At 34.0% G+C, this 24,596-nt stretch overlaps 2 protein-coding genes across 3 annotated transcripts in view; both read left to right on the plus strand.

Moving 5' to 3' along the window:
- Positions 1 to 1,909, plus strand: part of LOC137629679 (uncharacterized) — a 50,056-nt gene extending 48,147 nt beyond the window's left edge. The window contains exon 4 of the mRNA XM_068361233.1: positions 303 to 1,909. Within this exon, the coding sequence (XP_068217334.1) occupies positions 303 to 1,448 (1,146 nt within the window). The 3' untranslated portion in view covers positions 1,449 to 1,909. The remainder of the gene's footprint in view (positions 1 to 302) is intronic.
- Positions 1,910 to 3,061: 1,152 nt separating this feature from the next.
- Positions 3,062 to 8,948, plus strand: LOC137629681 (uncharacterized). Of its 2 annotated transcripts, none has more exons than XM_068361234.1 (4): positions 3,062 to 3,204; positions 3,874 to 4,062; positions 4,553 to 4,640; positions 7,757 to 8,948. In XM_068361234.1, the coding sequence occupies exons 2-4, from the start codon at positions 3,896 to 3,898 to the stop codon at positions 8,903 to 8,905; spliced, it is 1,404 nt and encodes a 467-aa protein (XP_068217335.1). In that variant the 5' UTR covers positions 3,062 to 3,204; positions 3,874 to 3,895; the 3' UTR covers positions 8,906 to 8,948. The 2 variants fall into 2 exon arrangements, with proteins under 2 accessions (XP_068217335.1, XP_068217336.1); XM_068361235.1 differs by having other exon boundaries at positions 3,077 to 3,204; positions 3,877 to 4,062.
- Positions 8,949 to 24,596: the final 15,648 nt, after the last annotated feature.

A 24,596-nucleotide genomic window follows, 5' to 3' on the forward strand; every position in this document is an offset into this window, starting at 1 on the left:
ATTAATATTAGGTGGTATTGTTCGACTCTTAAATTAACGAGGTGAAACGGATGTCATGTTCCTTATAGAAATTGAACAACACTTTTATTAGCTTCCCAGATATTTCTAATTAGCTATTTTACTCAACTAATATACTTATCAAGGCCTCTTACAAATGCTCCATTAATTCATTAGGCTCCATGGAAAATATGCAAGTGCATTTAAGTGTATGATTTCAGCTGAGTATATTAGATACATACCTAAAGTAAGGTAAGATATGTCTATTTTGGTACCAATAATTAGCATGCTGAACCTTTGCACAGATCATTGTGGACAGAATACTAGAAGACGAGCAGGACAAACTAACTCTTCATACATACAATTCGAATGATGGTCCTTTATGGTGTGTAAGAATCCTACCTCTGGAGAGGACATCCCAGTCTCTAGAGGATATTCAAAAGGAATTTCCTCACCATTATGCTCTGATATTTGGCATACATCACTCAGTATCTGATGGGACAACCAACGTAAAGATATGCAACTTACTCTGTAATATCATGAATGACCTCTTGGGTGGTTTAGTGATTGACGATAATGATCAGTTGGGTGAAATCACCAGCGATGTAGAAGTACTTGAATTATATGATGAAGAACTCGTCAGGTTAAAAGAGAATCCCGAACTATGTGCAGAGATAAAGAGAGAACTGGAAGGGGCAAAAGTACGTCCATTGATCCGCCATGTTTGTAAGGTCCCAGCAGACGTACCTGTCATGACTAAAAGTGTCACTGCCCTTTTCAACTCAGAGATTTCAAATAGGTTCTACATGAAGGCCAAGTCGAAGGGAGTAAGCCTTCATTCAGCCCTTGCAACTCTCATTAACCTTAGTTTTGTGAAGATCTTACAAGAACACGGCATCAATCAAGATGAGTACAATTTTAGAACCGGACACGACATCAACATCAGGAGATACTTCTCCTCTGAAAATTCCTCGAGATCTCTTGGCATCAATGTACCACTGTTTGGATACAGGTCCCAGTCTGTGGTTCCAAATGACTTGCTCCCCATCTTCTGGGAGACTGCTAAACAATTCAATGAAAAGTTTCAAGCAGATCTGTCCTCACGGAAGGTGTTGACATATTCAGCATATCGCATCATGAATGGAAATATTAACCAGAATTTCAAAGAAATTCTCAAGGCGGACGGAGACCCTGATTATTATTACACCATATCGAACATGGGAAATCTGTCAGGTGTGTTATACGAAGAGGATCAGAACATATCATTGAAGAAACTCACTAGGTTCTGTTCACTTAGGAATGGGACCTCGTTCTTGTGCATCTTTATACATACATTTAGAAGCCAGTTAAATCTTACCTTTGCTTATTCAACGCAGTTCCTTACACGTGAATTTGTTCGAAGGCTTGTAGAACTCTTTGAGCTTCATCTGCCATTAGTTTGTGAAGTTTGATGTAATAAAGATGTGAAAACATCAATAAAACAAATTCTGAGGTCATTTGTCCCTAGATAATAGTTTGTGTAATAAAGCTTTAATGTTAGTTTATAAGTAGTTTTGGAGCATTGTTACTGAGTTTGGTAACAGCTTATAGCCCTTAGTTTAATAAATAATTCTACTGTCTATTGAAATTAGATTTTAATCTCTTTCGTTATGGGAAAACTGGGAGAGGATATAGAATGCGTTTTGAAAAAAAAGAAATTGTTGAAAGAATTATGTTGCGATTTTAATAATTTCCCAAATTATTTACAAACATTTTATGTCCGAGCAACAGCTGATCCTAAATCCAGAGCTTAGATCAGAAGGCCAAGAAGAGGACTGGATAGAAGTGGTGTAAAAGATATATTCGAAAGGAAAGGTCTTAATATCCAGGGAACATAAAGACGCCTCTTGGGAGACAAGTAATTCATCCTGTGTGTGTAAGGCAGTTAGACATTTTGCTGATGGTAAAAGTGTGTAAGGGTTTGAAGCGGCTACTGATTTATAAGTTTTACAGCATAGGAAGTTCAATCATGATTTGATAGATAGAATATAAGTATAGCAGAGCCCGTTTTATATATATATATATATATATATATATATATATATAAATATATATAAATATATATATATATATATATATATATATATATATATATATATATATATATATGTATATATATGTATATATATATATATACAGTATATATATATATTTACATTTAAAAATACATGCTCCTCTCTCTCTCTCTCTCTCTCTCTCTCTCTCTCTCTCTCTCTCTCTCTCTCTCTCTCTCTCTCTCTCTCTACACACACACACACACACACACACACACATATATATATATATATATATATATATATATATATATATATATATATATATATATATATATATATATATTAGTTTTGTAACTAATGCATTTGATATCCACACTTCCAAGCAGTTAGCCAGGATATTTTATTACAGAATTCCTTTCACCTTGAAAGTACCATACCCAAAAGTGTATTCATGCATGCATAACTTCATCTACTTTTCTTTCTCGCAACATGTTTTGATAAGCATTAATAAATAAACGGTATATTTGATTTTTCATATAATTCTGATTTCATTTCCAAATTATGTAACGGAGGAATTACTCAAACACAGACACACTGGTTCCTTATGTAATGACATCTAGACATGCATTATTCTGTGCAGTTCAACGTTCCTTATTTTTATGTATAAAGACACCCCATAGTGTACGGTACTATTACTGAAATCACGAAAACTAAGATCACTATGGAAAAGTCATTCGTTCACAATAACTCAAAGAAATCAGAGCATTTTTTTCGAGACGCGATTTCTTTTATACCGTTGCTCCACACTTATCATCAGTTTGAGAGTATTGCATTCTGGAGCACATTACGAAATCATTTTCACTTCAATAGTTCATTCACGTAATATCCTTTTTATTTCTCTTTGAGAGAGAAAGAGGCAGCTTAAAAAATCCAAAGGCAACGAAAATAAATGATATTGTCACCACAACACCTGAAAAAGATTTCCACAACAGTTCTTTATCGGTGAGCCGCGGCAAAGATAATGTCTCTTATTACGGTACAGATAACAAGCCTTAGTAGGTATCTGAAGGTCAAAGTGTTTAGTGTTTTGTTGTAGCGTCTGACTATCTGTTGATGAATGAGTTGTCAGCAACTCATCTAATTTTTCATCACTTTTACATCAATTCTTAAGGTAGGTAACCCTTTAATCCAAGTGTCGTCAGGGTCAGAAAGTTCAAGGTAAAGATATAAAAACGGTGAACATGATCACAGCGCATAGGCAAAGGTAAACAATCCTGATATCTTAAAAGAATTTCGTCAATGGGTCCTGTTGACGTTGCTCATATTTTCTGTAGTGAATATAGGTAGGCATTGAGACGACGGATATTCTAGAAATTCTTATAAATGTATTCTGCAGTTATTAGAGTTACAGTGTGAAGGATAGAAAGTATTTTCTTTAAGTCACACGATTCAGTTGGTCAAAGAAAATGGTATTTGATGTGTAAAGCGATAACTAAAGTAAATATTCATCTCTGAAATGATCGTTTTATATATATATATATATATATATATATATATATATATATATATATATATATATATATATATATATATATATATATGTGTGTATGCCTGTTTGTCTGTGTTTGTGCGGTTGAATACATTTTTCTTTAATTTTCTATCAATATGTTTGATGACACGGTTAAACTTTCCAAATATATAACGGAACTTAAATATATTTACTTTCATAAATTGTTGAGGGTATTTCGGTATAATAAAACCGTAAGTAATTGTCCAGTGTATTGTTAGAAAGAAATGTATTAAAAACTATTCTGACATACTTTTCTTGCATATTACCCAGAAGGCCTATTGTAAACAACGCCATGGCTGACGACGGCTCAAAGTGGCTGCGCAAGGCGACCGACATCGAACGTTTGTTTGAAATGGGACATCAGATGGGTGTGTATTTGACCCACTACACCCTCGAACTCTCCTCTGCAAGGCCCTTAGATGAAGATTTCTTTAGAAGAGCTCTAACACACCTGTTTTGGTAAGGAGGAAAGAGTAGGAAAGGTGTTAGCAAGTATAGGAATTAATTTAATGCTGAATATTTTTTTTCTCAAGAAATAATAAACTGAATTAGTATTAATCAAGATAATATGAGGTTGATGTGAATACTGTATAGTCACTACTTAGTACGTGCCATCATTTATATATGCGGTAATTCCTTTTTGGTGTAAGCTGTTGCAAGGTGAAGTGTCATTTTGTGTTTTGCCTATATATATATATATATATATATATATATATATATATATATATATATATATATATATATATATATATACATATATATATATATATATATATATATATATATATATATATATATATATACATACACAGTATATGTATACATACATACATACACACATCATCATCATCAGCCGTTACTAGTCCACTATACATGAATTTCTCTATGTATGTGGATGCCTTAATTATACACAAAGAAACAGTAAATAATTTCTTTTGTAATTCCACAGGAAAGTTCCGGTCCTGAGAGTGTGCTTGCGAGAGAGAGACTCGGAACTGTGGCTGGTTGAAATGGAGAAATGTAACATCGATTTGAAGGTAAAACTATAACAAGCTATTTAAGTATCTTTTAGTAAAGCTTGCCAGGCAACTTCGAATGTAATCAGCTAGCTCTCAGTTGTGTTATTTCAATTGTTTTCGTTTTTCTGTAGAATTAATCGTTTATAAAATCAATCAAACTGCTTTCCTGCAATGAACACAAAAGAGTCATTGTAAAATTTTGATGAACATAGCTCTTTATCCAAAGATCTAGGGACTCTACTAAAATCCTTCACAGATTTTCCCTTGAAATTTGCATTAAGAATCATTTAGAATTGTTTATAAAGGTCTTAGATTAGACTCCTTTGAGTGGATTAATTTATTATTATTTATTATAATAAATGGATAAACTGTGTTTTCTTTATCTAGTCGAGTTAGTGAAAATCTAAGACCTTCATTGCATGATGACATTGCGTACTGCCAAACTAATCATCTTTGATATGAAGGAAATTCTGAAATTTTCAGATAAGAATTCACGCGTCAGGATATTTTTAATACATTACAATGTTTTTAAATGGGTAAAGGAATCTAAGGCTTCCTAATTGGTTAATGATAATCCAAGCTAAAAGAAATCATTATCAAATTTTGAGAGGTGGTCCTTGTTTTATTTTTTAGCATACTGACACGAGACTCGAATCATCTTTTATCTATTACTTATCTATGTAAACCTGAGATTTATCTTGCTTTGCATTTTCTTCTCGTTATTTATCTTTTACAGTTTACTTTCTTCGTTTCTTTTCCATTTTTTTATTCTTTCCTTTTCTATTCCCTGGGGTTTGAACCATTATGTTATTCAAGTAGCATTGCAATATTCCTTGCAATAGTAGTAGTAGTAGTAGTTGTATAGTAGTATCAGCAGTAGCCCTAGTAGTATTTGTAGTAAAAGTAATGATAATGATAGTAATAATAATAAAAATGTATTTGAAATTTAAGTACATATTATAAGTACGAGCTAAGGTCGTATACAATACAAACAAATGCAGCCATTTCTAATCCAACGGAGAACAAAGGCCACAGACATGTCCTTAGTCAAGTTTGGCCATTTCCATCACCACGCTGGCCACTGTGGATTGGTGATAGTGGGAGACTTTATTCTGATCACTCACAGGAAACCAACCTAGTACGGGTGGCCTTAACTAGTAGAGCTTTGCTGGTCAGGGCGATGTGCAAACCCTTTCACCACGTTAAGGTATCCTCACTCAGAAAGGGTGTCTCATACTGTGTGGGTTCAAACCACACTTGGTAAGGAGGATTCCTTCATTCATTTCCATTGAAGTTTCAAGGCTTTTAGAGGAGAATGTGTCCAAGATTATTAGGTCATGGGAAGAGGTTAGTTACTTAATTACTTTCTTTAAGGGCTGCTTATCTGGTCTTGTACAACAGGGGGAATTCTACTCTCTACAGGACCTCCACGGTTGTTTTATGATGTTCATTCAGGAGCCTTTAACATTTCACAATGCGTATTGTCCACTTGCTGTTTTATCATCACTGTCAAAACACTCAAAGTCCTTTCGTATTAATATAACTCATTTTACTTATCACTTTTTATGTTTACTTACAAAGGATGATTTAAAGATATATTTCCTTTATGCGTAATCTTTCATATTTACTTACTCTGTTCTTTAAATTACCAAGGAAAATTCGTGAAAGGAAGCTTGGTATCTCTTGAGAATTGAGATTGATTTTTATTATGATTTTGTAACATAACACTACCACAAGAATTAATTCAAGCTGTGGCCCATGAAGTTGTTTGTCGTCGCTTTGTATTTCCAATAATAATTTATCGTCAGGAACTAATGCCATTCCAACCCCCCCTTCTCTCTCTCTCTCTCTCTCTCTCTCTCTCTCTCTCTCTCTCTCTCTCTCTCTCTCTCTTTTCCACTCACCCGTTTGACCTTGACCTTCTCTTGTCAAGGATACAGGTCTATTACTGAGTAAAGAATAAAGAAAAAATATTTTGACCTTAACTAATTATACGTAAAGGATTTTCCATTTCCTAGAGCTGGCCTCTCCTGAAAAGCAGAGAATAAATCTCAGCATAAGAGGAAATCACGCATTGTTCACTTTTCAGTAAATGGATTGAAAATTGAAAATAAGATGCAACAAACTGAATGTACCATGTCAGTATATTTTCCAATTCCATGCTGTTTTTAAGGATTCTCAAAGCCATGTTATTAAGAAAAAACTGTTTTTCGATTCCTGAATCACTGTTTATGGTAAGAACCGAATGAAATTCTTAGGCGGTAGACCATATTGTTCCATCATGTAAGTCGTTTTCTTTACCATTGTATTATACATTTTTCCACTAAAAGATTAAAGATTTCTTAGCCATGTTAATTTATAGAAATAATTGACATTACTTACTGATTTCTCATAAAGCTCTTTTAATAATAAAAAAACGACACAGCTTAAAGATGATAAAGAAACTTTCCTCACCCCAAACCATTCATTACCAGTAAAAAATGGTTGAAATTAGTCTTCCGTGAAAAGTAAAATAGACGTGTCTGCTGCATCTGACATTAAGGAACATCTTTAGAAGGCGGCAATAACGTGATAATTTGCAATATAGGGCCTTGGGAAATAACCTTATTAAACCAGGCTATGGAATGCTTAATAGGGAGGTCTTTGATATACCAAACAGAAGTGATTAGGTTAATAACAAAAATCGTATATATTACAGGAGGGTATTTTCTAATATCAAGAAAGTTCTATTTCATGCTGGTTAATATATTTTGGGCCGTATACTTTTTAAACTTATACTCATATTAGCACGATTCAATTGCCATTTTATATACGTATTGACTGACATTTCATGTTCCATTCTTATGCTCACATATTTATATTAAGTGGACTTGTTTTTTTTCAATAAAGGAACGTGTTAAAACTATTATAATATTTCTACCAAACTTATAAGAATGTGCTTTTATTAATTTTCGAACTATTTGTAATTAGCTATTTAATTCAAACGATGGTTTTCTAGTTCTCTCGCAAATCCTTAATTAAATCATTGGTCTTCATAAAAGATTCGGGTGAGTAAATTAGATTAATACATAATATAAGGTAAAATCAGATCGATTTTCCGATGTAAATGATTAGCATATAAATCCTTTATGCAGATCGTTGAGGACGGAATACTAGAAGACGAGCAGGATAAGGTAACTCTTCATACATACAATTCGAAGGATGGTCCTTTATGGTGTGTAAGAGTCGTACTCCTGGATAGGACATCCCAGCCTCTCGAGGAAAATGAAAAGAAATTCCCTCACCATTATGCTCTGATATTTGGCATACATCACTCAATATCTGATGGAACAACCAACGTAAAGATATGCAACTTACTCTGTAATATCATAAATGACCTCTTAGGTGGTTTAGTGATTGACGATAATGACCAGTTGGGGGAAATCACCAGCGATGTGGAAGTACTTGAATTATATGATGAAGAACTCGTCAGGTTAAAAGAGAATCCCGAACTATGTGCAGAGATAAAGAGAGAACTGGAGGAAGGGGCAAAAGTACGTCCTTTGATCCGCCATGTTTGTAAGGTCCCAGCTGACGTACCTGTCATGACTAAAAGTGTCACTGCCCTTTTCAACTCAGAGATTTCAAATAGATTCTACATGAAGGCGAAGTCGAAGGGAGTAAGCCTTCATTCAGCTCTTGCAACTCTCATTAACCTTAGTTTTGTGAAGATCTTACAAGAACACGGCATCAATCAAGATGAATACAATTTCAGAGCTGGGCACGACATCAACGTTAGGAGATACCAAACATCAGAGAAGTCAGCCAGAGCTCTTGGCATCCTTGGGCCTATGTTTGGATACCGTTCTCCATTCTGTGTTCCGAAAGACTTGCTCCCTATCTTCTGGGAAACTGCCAAAAAGTTCAATGCAAAGTTTCACGCTGACTTGTCATCTCGAAAGGTGTTGACGATTTCGGCTTATCGAATGATGAATGAAAACACAAACGAGAACTTCAAAGAAATGTTCAGGACGGACGGTGAGCCAAATTACTACTACACCATATCGAACATGGGAAATCTGTCAGGGGCGTTATATAAAGATGGTCAGAATATATCTCTGAAGAAACTCACAAGGTTCTCCTCTCTTAGGAATGGGAGCTCCTTCATGTGTATTTATATCCATACATTTAGGAATCAGTTAAATCTTACGTTTGCTTATTCGTCTCGGTTCTTTACGCACGATTTTGTTCGCAGGCTAAAGGAACTTTTTGAACTCCATCTGGCGTTAGTTTGTGAAGTTTGACTTGGATACATAAAAACATTGTTGTGGACATCTGTTCCCAAGTACACTTAAATTCAAAAGTTCGCCGACACTCAAGGGGAATCGTTCGTCAGAGGTCTCTAGTGTTACCATGACAAAACAAAGAAAGAGTTGGTCTTCTTACTACCTTCAAGAAAATAGGCGGAGACTTGTCCAACCTCAGCGAACGCTTAAAAATATTACAAATCGAATTGCCATATTTCATACTGTGGGATCATTTGTCCCTCGAGTATTCACTACAAATACACAAAACACACACACACACACACACACACACACACACATATATATATACATATATATATATATATATATATATATATACAGTAATTATTTTTACTATTCTTTTGAGGAGCCCGGTAGACATTTTCAATGGATGGGTAGGTGGCCGGGGGGGGGGGGGGGTAGGTAGGGGTAGGGATTACTCCTCCCCCGGGCAGTCCGACACTGAAGAATTTGAGGAAACAAGGAAGTCATTTGTATTTTAGCGGTTGTGGAAAGAGGTTAAAAAATTCTTGATACAACTTGTAAAATATTGTATCAATGCCTCAATCTAATTTGATAACCGTTAATGTTCCATGAAATATTGCTAACCTAATTCCTAATTAGTTCATTTGTAGTAGCAACCGAATAAATAGCCGTTGTTGTTCTAAGGTTGATTAGTAACCAAAGTTAACTATTAACTTTGCATAATAAATAATCGGTGAGGGAAACATTAAATACTGATGACTGCATAGCTCTTTGAATACAATCAGAATTTAGGTTATTGAATCAAAAAGGAATTATATTGCGGTAAATGAGACCACTATTACATTCTAGCAAAACCTTTGATAAATATGCTTTATTGATAAATCATATAAAAAAGTCTCTTGTCCTCAGAACGACATAATTTTCCAAGATTTTGTAATGAAAGTAAGAAATACTAATTTTCCCGTACTATATTCTCTAATTTTCCAAAAAAATATAAGCGCAGGGGGCATGAGCACAAAATGATTTCCTACACTAATACCTTGGTTGTAAGTTATCAGTGATTATGTAATTACTAGTAGCTTTATCTTCAGAAAATTACGTAGCTTGATCACGCTGACTTCTAATAATCGTGATTCAAATGGGCGTAAGTCTCCATGATCAAGTTCCTATTTTTGTTCCTTTCATTCATTCTTTATTCATTCGTTTATTAAACATCCTCGGTATTTTTAAGACAAATTGCCTTTTTCGCCGGTATACATCTAAGGCCGTCAATTTTAGTTCCTAGTTTCTAACTATCCCTCAAGAAAAGAAATCTCTCCTGAGCAGCAGCAAGAAACACCTTCACTTGACCATTCCAACCTGGAACCTTTTGAAATTTGTGTGAAGCAAAGACGAGATATTCCTTAGCTGGATTAGAAAATAAGGCATTTTGAGCACTTTTTCACTCACCTTTTTTATACAATTTCAATCACATTCCTTTATAAATATTCTAGTTAACGAAGATATCTTGGTTGATTTTAAAGCAAACGGGTAAATTATCCTACAGAGTACTTTCGTAATGAGCATATTAAGTGGAAAACTTGTGGTATGTGGAGGACTACAGAACATAATGATCTATAGTAACTAAATGGTATAACTTCGAGCCGGACAAATGTTGGTATAAGGATTCTCTCTAACGAATCCTTCAAACACTCATAAGACAACGACTCTCTAATTACAGCTATCATTTTTCCAAAATCTACCATTATGTGGATGAGCATTCAAGTCCAACAAAATAATCCCGTTATCTCTACTCGATGATAACTATCTCCAATTTTGTCATAGGGCCTCAGTACTTATCAAGCAAATTATAGCTCTTGTAATAAAGATTGAATTAGCAACACAGCAAAGATTTCACAGTATATATTTAAAATCTTAGTTTAAATGTCAATGCCAACCGTTCTTAGCCACAAATACGGGCGGAAAAGGAAAAGTAAAAACTTCTATGAATAAAGGGCAAGTGGGTTGCGAACTAAAGACTGAGATGGCACATCCCCTTGAATCTGAATGACTTGGGAAATATTTTTCAGTAAAGTATCCTTATGTATTCCAAAATGTTCCCATCTATGATTATCTATAGGACCATGAAAGTATTTAGCAATCAATTTAGCATTCTAAAACTGAGTTTTTGGAAGCATAATACAATAATTCTTATTGGAAACATTGCATTATCAAGCGAAAATTTCTCCTGATATGCATGAATGTCTAGAAATCAATTTATATGGTGACCAATTACTACATTCACTACTGTAATCTCTCTCTCTCTCTCTCTCTCTCTCTCTCTCTCTCTCTCTCTCTCTCTCTCTCTCTCTGTGAATGTCCTCAAGGCTCGTATAACTCATATATGGCGTTTTTATGAATACTTTACAGCATCGAGCCATAAATGAAACTGGAACTAGACTAATGTCTGATCTCCGAACAATCTAATGTAGCTGTTAACGGAAGGAATTGTTAGGTTATGCCACTCCATTAATTTCTACATGCTTATACAGATTCTAGATTTATATATATATATATATATATATATATATATATATATATATATATATATGTATGTATATATATATATATATATATATATATATATATATATATATATATATATATATATAATGTATGTGTGTGTGTTTTGTGTATTTGTATTAAATAGTTGAGATGTCAAATGATACCACAGCATAAAATATGGCAACAAGATTTGTAATATTTTCCAGCGTTCGCTGAGCTTAGACAAGGCTCCGCCTATTTCCTAAGAAGCAGTAAGAAGTGCAACTCTTTGTTTGTTTTGTCATGGTAACACTAGAGACCTCTGACGAGCGATTCTCCCTGAGCGTCGGCGGACTTTTGAATCTAAGTGTACAAGTCTGTGTGGTAAATGTCTATCCTTTGCTAGTAAAACTTTTTTGATCAATACAGTACCTTAAGTAAGAATATTACCATGAGAATCATTAAGAATTGTATCAACATTTCGTACTGGATAGAAATATTTCCTTGTATGAAACGGCGGAGATTAAATATAATATTTTGAATAAAAAATGGTCTCATGAATTCTGCAATTTTATTAGCTCTCCAGATTTGTAACATTCGTGTTTTGATCCTAAATCCAGATTTTAGATCTTGCCTTCTAGAAAGACACATGCAGTAGAGTAAAAGAGGCATTTTAAAAACAGGGTCTTGGCATACAGGTGGCTGGAAGAAAAATATATGTAGTGTGCTTCAAAGAACCATCTGTGTAGTTGTATGAAGTTAGATTATTTTGGAAGTTTTACTGCATGGAGAGTTCAACTTTGATTCAATAGATAAGTATGAACATTCCAGTCATTGTTAAATTGTTTTATCTCTGTAACCACTCCTTTCTATAGATAATAAAGAGCTACGTGTCTGGCTATATATAGGAATACATGGGTTGTAGTTAGGCATGGGGGAGGGGCTGGGAAGAGTTGAATCTGTGTGTCTCCATATCTGTCAAAGTTAGCCATCCTTTTTGACGGCTCAGGTACAATTGACTTCACCAAGTACTCTGGATCGCATCCGGACCAATTGGATCTATATATATATATATATATAACACGTGAGTCAGGGTGTCAATATGTGACTATATTCTCCCTTAAATTAGATACTTGTTTAATACTAGATCGCATTCTGGTATGCGTGCGGAGTTCGTTGTAATTTTGATGTCTTTATTTTGATTCTGCAACTTATGAACGTCGAAAACTGTTCAGTTGGTCGTAGGTTTGACCAAACCCTTTTCATGGAACAATCAAATAGACATTTGCTTTAAGATTCATGTTGTATTTTGTACATTTGCCTTGCCCCTTTTAGACGGTGATATCGAATCTCTTGGTGTTTTATATTTTGATTAACCTTTTGTTTTGTTGAGTTTGGTGTGACATATCAAGATAAATATAACTGGTAAAAATAAAGGTATGAGATAGGTAAAGGAAATCTCCGATCTTTTTATTAACTCATTTGTGCCCATTTGCCTGTTTATTGCGTTTAGATTAACTATCAAGTAAGTGGTTAAGGTAATTCATGTACTCATTTGGATCCCTCCCTGATAGGTAATTATTACCGAGTTAAAAATGTTTGGTTGAAACATACACGGGTAAGCTGCTCTTGTAGTTGTTGAAGCGAACTATCCTCCTTCTAAACTTAGGCCAGCAGGCATATTTAAAAAAAAAATTTAAACCTCATATACTCTGTTGCTCTATTTCACGTTTGTATGTTGAACGGGATGACATAAATCTATTTTTATAGTTTATATATGAAAGGTCTATTTTAATGTTACATTGGATCCTTCTCTGGTTACGGTTCATTTTCCCTTTGCCTACACATACACTGAATAGTCTGGCCTATTCTTTACATATTCCCCTCTGTCTTCATACTCCTGACAACACCTAGATTACCAAACAATTCTTCTTCACCCAAGAAGTTAACTACTCCATATTCAGTGGCCGCTTTCCTCTTGGTAAAGGTAGAAGAGACTCTTTAGCTATGGTAAGTAGCTCCTCTAGTAGGAGGACACTCCAAAATCAAACCACTGTTTTCTTAGTTTTGGGTAGTACCATAGCCTCTGTACCATGGTCTTCCACTGTCTTGGGTTAGAGTGCTTTTGCTTGAGGGTACACTCGGGCACACTATTGTCTTATTTCTCTTCCTCCTGTTTTTATAAAGTTTTTATAGTTTTTATAGATATTTATGTTGGTGTTACTATTCTTAAATATTTTATTTTTCCTTTGTTTCCTATCCTCACCGGGCTATTTTCCCTGTTTGAGCCCTAGTTGATTTTTCAACTAGGGTTGTAGCTTAGCAAGTAATAATAATAATAATAATAATAATAATAATAATAATAATAATAATAATAATAATAATAATAATAATACCGAGTGTCGTCTGTATCAACTGTCGTCTGTTTCCAACAAATATTTCTGAGTAAAATAATAGATCGTGAAATGTAATAAGACCTAATATACGCCAAGACTTCTATGCATAGGTAGATTGTTTATAAATATACTCTTCAGGATGCCAGCAAACCTCAAATCAATCAATCAATAAATATACACTTTGAATTAACACCTATTATACATCTTTCTAAAATGTCCTTTTCAACCAAAAAGATGGTACTCCCAAATCTCGTTCTGTTGTGTAGCATGTTCTGTTAGGTTAAGTGTTACCAAACCATTTATGAAAATTCCTTGTAATTTTCTTTATTTTCAAAGTAAATATACATAATTTTACAAATATCTCTAATATAATAGAAATTGCCTTAAATTTTTCAATTTATTCTGTTATATCAAAATTTATAGTGAATATTTGTATATTAAAAACAATAGTTTTCAACTTTCTTTTTGATTTTGTTTATCCTGCATTCCTCGATATAGCCGACAGGGTTAGGTTAGTAACGGAGTCGTTCTAGGAACCGATGAATGAAGGGTAATAGATAGCTTCTAGAGTAAGTTTGATTATTTAAAAACAGTTTTCTTTGTTGCTTGCATATTCACCTAATAAATTATTAACAAATTCATAACTTCTATGAGAAAGTTATATATGACATTTGCTTTTTTTGAGATACTCAATGTTTATATTTCTACCTTCAGGAATAACAAATTCCCGTTTTCTATGATGATTAAGTGATAGGATACTAAACTCCGTGACAGCATTTTAGGTTAGTGTTGTCATTTCACTGCGCCCTTAGCACAGTACTTAAAAATTTTTGTAGCATTATTTAAGCTCTTACTACAGTAAGATTTTTTTATCCTTTTACTATTTCTTTGGTTTCTCGTCCCTCTTCCTGTCTCCTAGCTTGCTACCCAACCTTTTTAACTTTTACTTTTGTAGTGCTTCTAGGCACAGTGTAAAATCCGGACGTCGGATGCCGTCCGGGAGAATAGAAAATCGCTTGTATCACTGGGAAAGACGCGAAAATACACCTCTTTTTTGTGACTGGTAATGTTCACAGATACTTTTTGTTATTTCCTGAATAAATGTTCGAAAAATATTGAATTATTTTAATTTTATTGAGAATAATCTCAATCGGACGTCAACATTACACTATGTACTAAGTGATATTCTCAATAACATGAAAATAAACCAATATTTTTTCGAACATTTATTCAGAAAATAACAGAAAGTATCAGTGAACATTACCAGTCACAAAAAAGAGGTGTATTTTCGCGTCTTTCCCGGTGATACAAGCGATTTTCTATTCTCCCGGACGGCATCCGACGTCCGGATTTTACACTGTGCCGTGCTTCTAGGATTTTCCCAAGTTGTACTTGGACTCTAGATACCTCAAGACCTTTCTTATATAGCCCAAATTCATCAATCTATTCTTATAAAATTTACACGAGAGAGGGTAAAGATCAACAGTTTAACACTAATTCAAACTTTTTACGTTACACTTTATCACAGAATCTGTAGCCTTACATTGTTGTAAAAGACTCTCTCTCTCTCTCTCTCTCTCTCTCTCTCTCTCTCTCTCTCTCTCTCTCTCTCTCTCTCTCTCTCTCTCATATATATATATATATATATATATATATATATATATATATATATATATATGCATGCGTGTGTGTGTAATCATAAATCATTGCTAATCTACTGCAGGACAAAGACCTCAGTGATGTCCTTCTACATACACGTTTGCTTATAGTCTTTTCATGTCACTCTAAACCCGCAAATTTTCTTAGCTTGTGAATCCATCGTCTTTTTTTCGCCTGCTTCTTTTACAATCTCAAGGGACCCATTCTGTTAGTCTCCTTGCCCATCTATTAGCATATCTGTCATTCTCATTATATGTCTTGCCCATGTCCCTTTTATTTTTCTTACATGTTAGAATATCCTTTACTTTAGGTTGCTGTCTTGTCCCTGTTACTCTTCTTCTGTCTCTTAATGTTAGCCCCATTATTATTCTTTCCGTTGCTCTTTGAGTAATAGGCCAAACTAGTTCCTGTTCTAAGACTAGTAAGGCTCCAAGTTTCTGATTCATAAGTTAATATTGATAAGAGCATCTGATTAAATACCTGTAATATACATATATGTGTTTGCGGGTGTAGAAAGAGTTGCAGCTAGCACATGACGACCATGAAAAGGTTTTAGTAGTTTAACGTGAATACGATCGTAGGTTCTGTTTTTAAAAATTAAAAAAAAAGATCGATAGGATAACTATTGGGTTTTACGAAAAAATATTCTAGCAAATGCTGGTTCATTATATATTTCATACAATAAGTGGATTCTGAAAATGATTAAATTTAGGAATTATGCTGTTCATAAAGAGATATGTACAATTTTGTAGGTCCAGAGTGTATAGTCCTAACGTACGTTTGTAGCTCACCATTTTTTACTACGAAGATGGTACTTCTAAATCTCATTCTGTTGTGTAGCATATGCTTTTAAGTATTACCAAAACAGGTATCAAAATTCCTTGCAATTTTCTTAATTCTCAAAGTAAAAGTGCATAATTTAACAAGATATCTCTAATATTAAAAATTGTATCGTATTACCTCTTTTATATCACAATATAAAAATTTATACTAAATATTTCTATACCAAGAACAATAGTTTTCAAATCTATTTAGTATTTTTGTTTATCCTCGGATTCTTTTGTTGATCACCAGGTGGCCTCGGTTGTCTTCTTTGAGTGTGAACTTTCAACCAGGTTAGCAACAATTTTGTTCAAAGCTCCTTTGAGGAAAGGTAATAGATGACTTCTGCAGTAAGTTTTACTCAACTAGTGAATCATATATTCCAACTTTTATTATGAGAAATTCATTTGTGTTTTTTTGTTTATTTTCCGTTAATGCGATTCTCTTGTTTCCGTTTCTACCCTCAGAAATAGGAGTTTCATTTAAAAGAAAACGAAACGATATACGTTTTCTATGAACTTTATGGGAAACTAAACTATATGGCAATCTGGGTTAAGAAGTGTTGTCATTTCACTTTTTTCATTACGCTATGGGAATGACTTAAGGATATTTGTAGCGTTATTTTAGTCCCTTACAGTAATTATTTTGCTTTTTAACCTACCTTTGGAACTTTGTCCTTTCTTCCAGAATGCTACCAACCTCTTTTAACTTACAGTTCGTAGTCCTGCTGTGAAGTTATCAATTACTAATGATTAATATATGCCTTTCTCATAGGGCCTAAATTCATACACCCATTTTAAACCGAGTTATGTGAGATAGGGAAAGGTGCATGTATTTTGTATTCATCTATATGATTAAATAACTTGTAATTTCACCCTATGAAATCGTTTAACAGAACGATGCATTAACAGAATTTATGTTGATAACATGAAGTTAACACTTGTTCGTTTACGTAATTTGAATGGAAATATGGGTTAATCAAATGCTCTGCGTTATTTCTCTTATTAAAGGTAACCAGAAAGACCATCATACTCCAATAGGGTTATGGTTCAATTGAAATACACTTCTCAAATTAAACGCACCGTAGGTCATAACGCTAATATCAATTTTTGACGTTATACTGAATAACGGAATTTAGACAGTAGTTGTACAAGACCTCTCTCTCTCTCTCTCTCTCTCTCTCTCTCTCTCTCTCTCTCTCTCTCTCTCTCTCTCTCTCTCTCTCTCTCTCTCTCTAAATCTGCAAATAGTTGAAGATAAAGAAGAGGAAGAAGAAGAAACAGAAGAAGAAGAAGAAGAAAAAGAAGAAGAAGAGAACAATGAACAGGATATGTGTAAGGATGCAGAAGAAATCATTGATATAACCTATGATGCCATCCAACAACATACTTATGAAGAAATAAATTACCAGATGGAAACAAATAATAGACCCAAGAGACTCTACCCGGACCTACATAATTTTAGGGAAGAGCAAGAACAAGAAAAAATAGAAAAGAAGGATATAGTCTGCAATATGCTGAAAAGAGGGAATTGCAGATTTGGCGAAAGATGCTACTACAAGCATCCAAAGATATGCCATAATTATGAAATATATGGTAAAGGTGTGTATTTAGACGGATATGAAGACGAATGCAGAGATCTCCATCCAAAAATATGCAAAAACCTAAAAGAAGGAAAAGGATGCATTTACAACAAAAAATGTCGATATATGCATCCTGCAACCATGAATGAAAGTAAGAAAACTCAGCAAACTGAAAAGAAAAATGAAAGCATAAAAGAAACAAAAAAGAAACAAAAAAGCAGGCCGTGTATATACCGCGCTTTGAACCAAGAGCCCCAAGATATGAGGCCTTTCAACCCAAACCTGCACATTTAGAGCCCAACTACAAAGAATGCATCTATAATGCCAGGGGTTGGTGCAGATATGGGGACAGTTGCAGGTATACACACACAAATAAATATGAAGGCGAAAGAGCAAATATAATAGGAAAGTTGGATTTTTTAATGGCAGAATTCCGGGAAATGAAGAAAAGAACATCATATCAGAACAGGAAGGAAGCATGGGAGAATCCATATTATTACCAATATTAAATAATGGGGATGAAACACAAACCATAATAGTAATGAATGCACAGGGTTTAGTCACGAGTAACTCTAAAAGGAAAAGAGAGTTCTTAGAAGAACTAACCCAAATTGAAAAAATAGATATATTAAATATAAGTGAAACATGGTATTCCCAAGAGACTGGCAGTGATGACCAGATAAAGGGTTTCCAAACTTATAGATCAGACAGAAAAAATAGGAATCAAGGGGGAACCGCAATATATGGAAGAGACTTAAATCAAGGAAAAGTATGTGAAAAATACAGCAACGCAGAATGTGAATTGATTGCGGTAGAATTTGAATTTGAAAAACTAATGAATATTGTAGTTTACAGACCCCCAAACACTAAGGAGTTTGACATAATAATAGAAAAAATAGATGATATATGTAGAAACCATAAAGACTGGAATATACTCCTATCCGGAGATTTTAACTTTCCTTTCGTGGATTGGAAAGAACGGATAGAAGAAAGTGGTTGTATGTATACATATAAAAAAGATAGTAATAGTAGCGCAGAAGATAAGAGGCAATTTGAAAAGCTTCAAGATATGCTATTAGAACATAATATGCAACAAATAAACCACATTCCAACAAGAAAGGAAAATGTCCTAGATCTAGTATTTGTGAATGAGGTGAATTATGTTAAAGAAATAATAGTGTATAACACGGGAATTTCAGACCACAATTTCATAGAATTGATAGTTTATTCCAAAGCAAGTGATCACAGAATTAATAAAAGCACAAAACTTTGGGAAGGATATGAAAAATATAACTTTTACAGTAAGAATATAAAATGGTCAGAAATAAATGAAGAACTGAATAAAGAATGGAAAAATGTATTTATAAGTGATAATATACAGGTAAATACGGATATACTGTACAAAATACTGGAGAAAATTGTTGAAAAATATGTACCGAAAAAAAAAAACAATAAACAAAAGACGTGCATACCAAGAGACAGAAGGATCTTATTTCAGAAAATTAAAAAGTGGAAGAAAAATCTTGCAAAAGAAAAAAATGTGTGGAAAATGAGGGAAATAAAATGTAAGATAGAAAATGCAGAATAAAAGATTATACAGTCGAAAGAAAATGAAAAAAGGGACTTAGAAGAAAGGACACTTCAAAATATAAAAAGAAACCCCAAAGTACTTTACTCCTATGCAAAAAAGATGAATAAAAGGAGAATAGAAATAGGCCCTCTAAGAATTGAAGGACGGCTAACGAATGAAAAAAAGGAAATATGCAACATATTAGCAGAAAAATATAAGAGTGAGTTCACGCCAAGAATTGCGAATGAGAATAATGAAACAGAAATGAGAGAAGAAAATGTTGAATATCTAACGGATATAGATATTAATGAAGCAGATATTGTCACGGCTATAAACGAAATTAAAAATGGATCGGCAGCCGGACCAGATGGAGTTCCAGCGATTTTGTTAAAAAAAACTGCAAACACTATCGCGAAGCCACTTGCAATACTGCTAAGACAGAGTATAGATATGAGCGAGATATATGTTAAACATAAATTAGCTTATATAACCCCTATCTTCAAAAGTGGATCAAGACTAGAGGCAAGCAATTATAGACCTGTTAGTCTAACATCACATATTATGAAAGTGTATGAGAGGGTAATAAAAAAGAAAATAATGAACCATTTGGTCAAAAATAATTTGTTTAATATGGGTCAACACGGTTTCGTACCTGGAAAAAGTACACAGACCCAACTGATAGCTCACTATGAAAACATATACAATAATATGATAAATGAAAAAGACACAGATGTGATCTATCTAGATTTTGCAAAAGCCTTTGACAAGGTAGACCATAACATATTGGAGAAAAAAATGAGAAAGCATAATATTGTGGGAAAGATAGGAAAATGGGTAAAAGAATTCCTGCAAAACAGAAAACAGATAGTGGTTGCAAATGACGAGAAATCAGATGAAGCCCAGGTAATATCTGGTGTGCCCCAAGGTACGGTATTAGCTGCACTGCTATTTGTTATTATGATCTCAGACATAGACTGTGATGTTGAAAACTCCGTAGTGAGAAGTTTCGCCGATGACACAAGAATAAGTAGAGAAATTACTTGTGATGAAGATAGGAACTCACTACAAAGAGATCTAAACAAAATATATGAATGGGCGGAGATAAATAGGATGGTATTTAACTCCGATAAATTCGAATCAATAAATTATGGAAACAGAGAAGGAATGGTGTATGCATACAAGGGACCTAATAATGAGACAATCACAAACAAGGAAGCAATTAAAGACCTTGGTGTAATTTTAAATAGGAATATGTTATGCAACGACCAAATAGCAACACTGTTGGCTAAATGTAAAGCAAAAATGGGAATGTTATTCAGACACTTTAAAACAAGAAAAGCTGAACACATGATTATGCTTTACAAAACTTATGTGCGTAGTACACTCGAGTACTGCAATGTGATATGGTACCCACACTACCAAAAGGATATTGCGCAAATAAAGAGTGTACAAAGGTCCTATACTGCTAGAATAGAAGAAGTTAAGGACCTTGATTACTGGGAAAGACTGCAATTTTTAAAACTATACAGTCTAGAAAGGAGAAGAGAACGCTACATGATAATACAAGCATGGAAGCAAATAGAAGGAATTGCTGAAAACATCATGGAGCTTAAAGTATCAGAAAGAGCAAGCCGAGGTAGATTAATAGTACCAAAAAGCATTCCAGGTAAACTGAGAAGGCGCACAGGACATTAATCCACTACGCACCAGCATCGATAATGCAGCGACTATTTAATGTGCTGCCAGCTCATCTAAGAAACATATCAGGAGTGAGCGTAGATGCGTTTAAAAATCAGCTCGATAAATACCTAAGATGCATCCCAGACCACCCAAGACTGGAAGATGCAAAATACACCGGAAGATGTATTAGCAACTCTCTGGTGGATATACGAGGTGCCTCACACTGAGGGACCTGGGGGAACCCAAACAAAAAATAAGGCAAATAATAAGGTAAGGCTCTCTCTCTCTCTCTCTGTATATATATACATATATATATATATATATATATATATATATATATATATATATATATATATACTTCATATATATATACTTTATATATATATATATATATATATATATATATATATATATATATATATATATATATATATATATATATATATAAATCCTACGCCTATTGACGCAGAGGGCCTCGGTTAGATCTCTTACTTTGCGCTTCATAGTCCTTAGCCATGTATGCTTAGGTCTTCCAACTCTCTTTTAAGACATGTACAATAGTGATTATAATATAGAAATCCATGTTTGATGGCATTTGTTGACTATGAAAAAAACTTTTGATAGTGTGCACCGGTCAATTTTGTGGACAGTCCTGAGTTATTATGGACTGCCTCTTGAATATATGAATTTGATTAAGTCTGTTAATGAGCATAGCAAGGGCAAATTTAATGTCAGAGGAGTCCTATCAAGTGAATTTCCAGTGAACAGCGGAGTACTCTAAGGGAATGTGTGGTCGCCTATGTTTATCCTCCTCGTGGATTTTGTAATGCGTGGAACAATTGGAGATAGTGAAGGATTTGACTGGATTGATAATAGGAAATTAGCCAACCTAGAGTAAACTGATGAATAATGATGCTGTCCTTATTAGCAGAACACCACAGGATTTGCAATGCTTGCTTACCAGAATGCAGGAAATATCACACGAGGTTGGACTAAAGGTAAATAGAAGAAAGACAGAGATGATGAGAATGGAATATGCAATGAAGGTGAAATATCATTGAAATAAGGAAGTATTAATGAGGTAGAATCGTTTAAGTATTTGGGAACTATGATCTCCAATACAGTCATTAGAATTGGAGTTTAGTGAGAGATTGAAAAAAGCAAACCAGACTATGGCTAGGTTAAGTAAAATTTGGAAATTAAATCCCCTGAAATTACATATAAAAAACAGACTATATATCAGTTTAGTGAAATATGTATTATTGTATGGACATGAGTCGTTATATGGCAATGAAACAATCGGCAACAGATTTAGCAGATTTAAGAGCAAATCCCTCAGAAAAATATTGGGAGTTGAATGGCAGTACATGATCAGAAATGAAACTATAAGAGAGATTACTCGAGTGCCATATGTGGATGAGATCATGGTGAGTGGTAGATAAGAGATGGGTTAGGCATACACTTCGCACTCCCCAAGAGAGATTGGTTCACCAAATGTTTAACTGTGCTCCACAATGCACAAGAAGAGTTGGAAGACCCTGCCCTACCTGGCTGAGAACTATGAAGCGTGAAGTGGGCCCTTTGCGTTAATAGGCTAGGAGGATATATATATATATATATATATATATATATATATATATATATATATATATGTATATATATATATATATATATATATATATATATATATATATATATATATATATATATATATATATATAAAACAAATGCAGCCCTTTCTAGTCCACTGCAGGAAAAATGCCCCAGTCATGTCTTTAGTCATGTCTGGGGTTAGGCCATTTTCACCAGTGCAGATTGGTGATGGTTGGAACTTTAGTCTGATTGCTCACAGCAAACCAATTTAGTATAGGTGACCCTGCCTAGTACAGCTTTGCTGATAATGGCGATACACGAACTATTTCACCACGTTAAGGTATCCCCACTCAGAAAAGGATATATATATATATATATATATATATATATATATATATATATATATATATATATATATATGTGTGTGTGTGTGTGTGTGTGTGTGTGTGTGTGTGTATGTATAATGCTACGTATCATCATCAAGTACGGGGTGTTCGATGTCGAACGGCCGTGGCCCTCTGCACAAAACTTCTCCATTCATTCCGGTCTTGAGCCTTCCTTTCCAACTCCACCATCGTTAGCCCGCACATCTCCATGATATTGTCACTCAATCTAGTTTTAGGCCTTCCTCTCGTTCTTGTACCATAGACTGATCCAATTAGTAGCGTTCTTTCCAGAGTATTGTGTTTCCGAACCTGGTGTCCGATAAAAGTTAGTTTTCTTTCATTTAACAGAATATATGTGTATAAATCACAACAGCTGACACATTGTGAGCATTAAAACGATTGTTTAACATGAATAACCTACGAATGTAGGCCATTCTTTACTTGTTTTTCTTTGAAAATGAAGACAAAAATTAAACACGTGCTGACTAGGGTTTTACGCCTAGTTATGCCGAAAATGTTGGTACATATTTATTTTCTACAAGAAGTGATGGCTGAAACAATAAAAATTTTATAGCCTACCGTTCATGTAGATATATAAAATTTTTTATATCCATCGTGTATATGCCTAACCTAAGTCTGTAGCTCGCCCTGTATTAATAGTTTAGGGGGACTTGGAGTACATAGGTATGCCTACTAGTTAAAGATCATAGCTCTGTTTGTCTCCAACTACTGACCCTAACTTTACAGTCAGGATAATTTTTTGCGTTGGTTATGATTATATTCATCTAGCATAACTTGTAGTACGTCATATCATTGTTACCTTCCCGGCCTTAATGCTGGGACATCTAACCAGGGCTATATAAATTAAACTAACATATGTGCAATTTTCTATAATGAAATTACAGTTATTGTAGCGAAGCATTTCATTGCATTGACCATTATTTTGATTATATACTAAGAATATGATTGTTTTTTTTTTTCACATAAATGAGTGTATTTGGTTACTTTGAAAATGTTTATCCATAACAAGCTCCTGTTTTTGCCATACTAAGTCCTTAGGCCATAAGTTTTGTTAAGGTTTTTTCTTATAAGTAGACTTGCCAGTTACTTAACAGTTCTAACGAGATAGGTTAGAAGTTTTGTCATATTTAATTATAGTTGGGGCCTTACATGTGTGAAAGGTTTGATCTTTCAGGGATTTTTTTTTTTTTCTTTTATTAACCTTTCAGGGATTTCGGGTAGAACTTATCCATGTCTGCGATAGTTTTTCTATTTTATATGAAATAAAGAAATAAGAATGCGAAAACCGAAACAGGTTTTTAAAACTTTGCTTATTTTTTCTGTGCCTTCAAATATCGAAGTAGGCTGTTATACTAAATACAGTACAGCAATTTCTCCTGAGTGAGGTTTGAGTTCTGTTATTTTGTACTTTTAAGTGTCATTTTTTATATATAAGCTTTTTGAAACGGGCAAATTTCTTTGCCGTATGGCC

Source organism: Palaemon carinicauda, chromosome 37 (genome assembly GCF_036898095.1).
Source record: "Palaemon carinicauda isolate YSFRI2023 chromosome 37, ASM3689809v2, whole genome shotgun sequence".
Lineage (NCBI taxonomy): Eukaryota > Metazoa > Arthropoda > Malacostraca > Decapoda > Palaemonidae > Palaemon > Palaemon carinicauda.

Bases quoted from the DNA above. Each gene is read 5' to 3' on its own strand.
- LOC137629681 (XM_068361234.1), top strand. From the start codon at position 3,896: ATGGCTGACGACGGCTCAAAGTGGCTGCGCAAGGCGACCGACATCGAA. The intron at 4,063-4,552 runs GTAAGGAGGAAA...GTAATTCCACAG, and splicing joins GCTCTAACACACCTGTTTTG to GAAAGTTCCGGTCCTGAGAG. The intron at 4,641-7,756 runs GTAAAACTATAA...TCCTTTATGCAG, and splicing joins AATGTAACATCGATTTGAAG to ATCGTTGAGGACGGAATACT.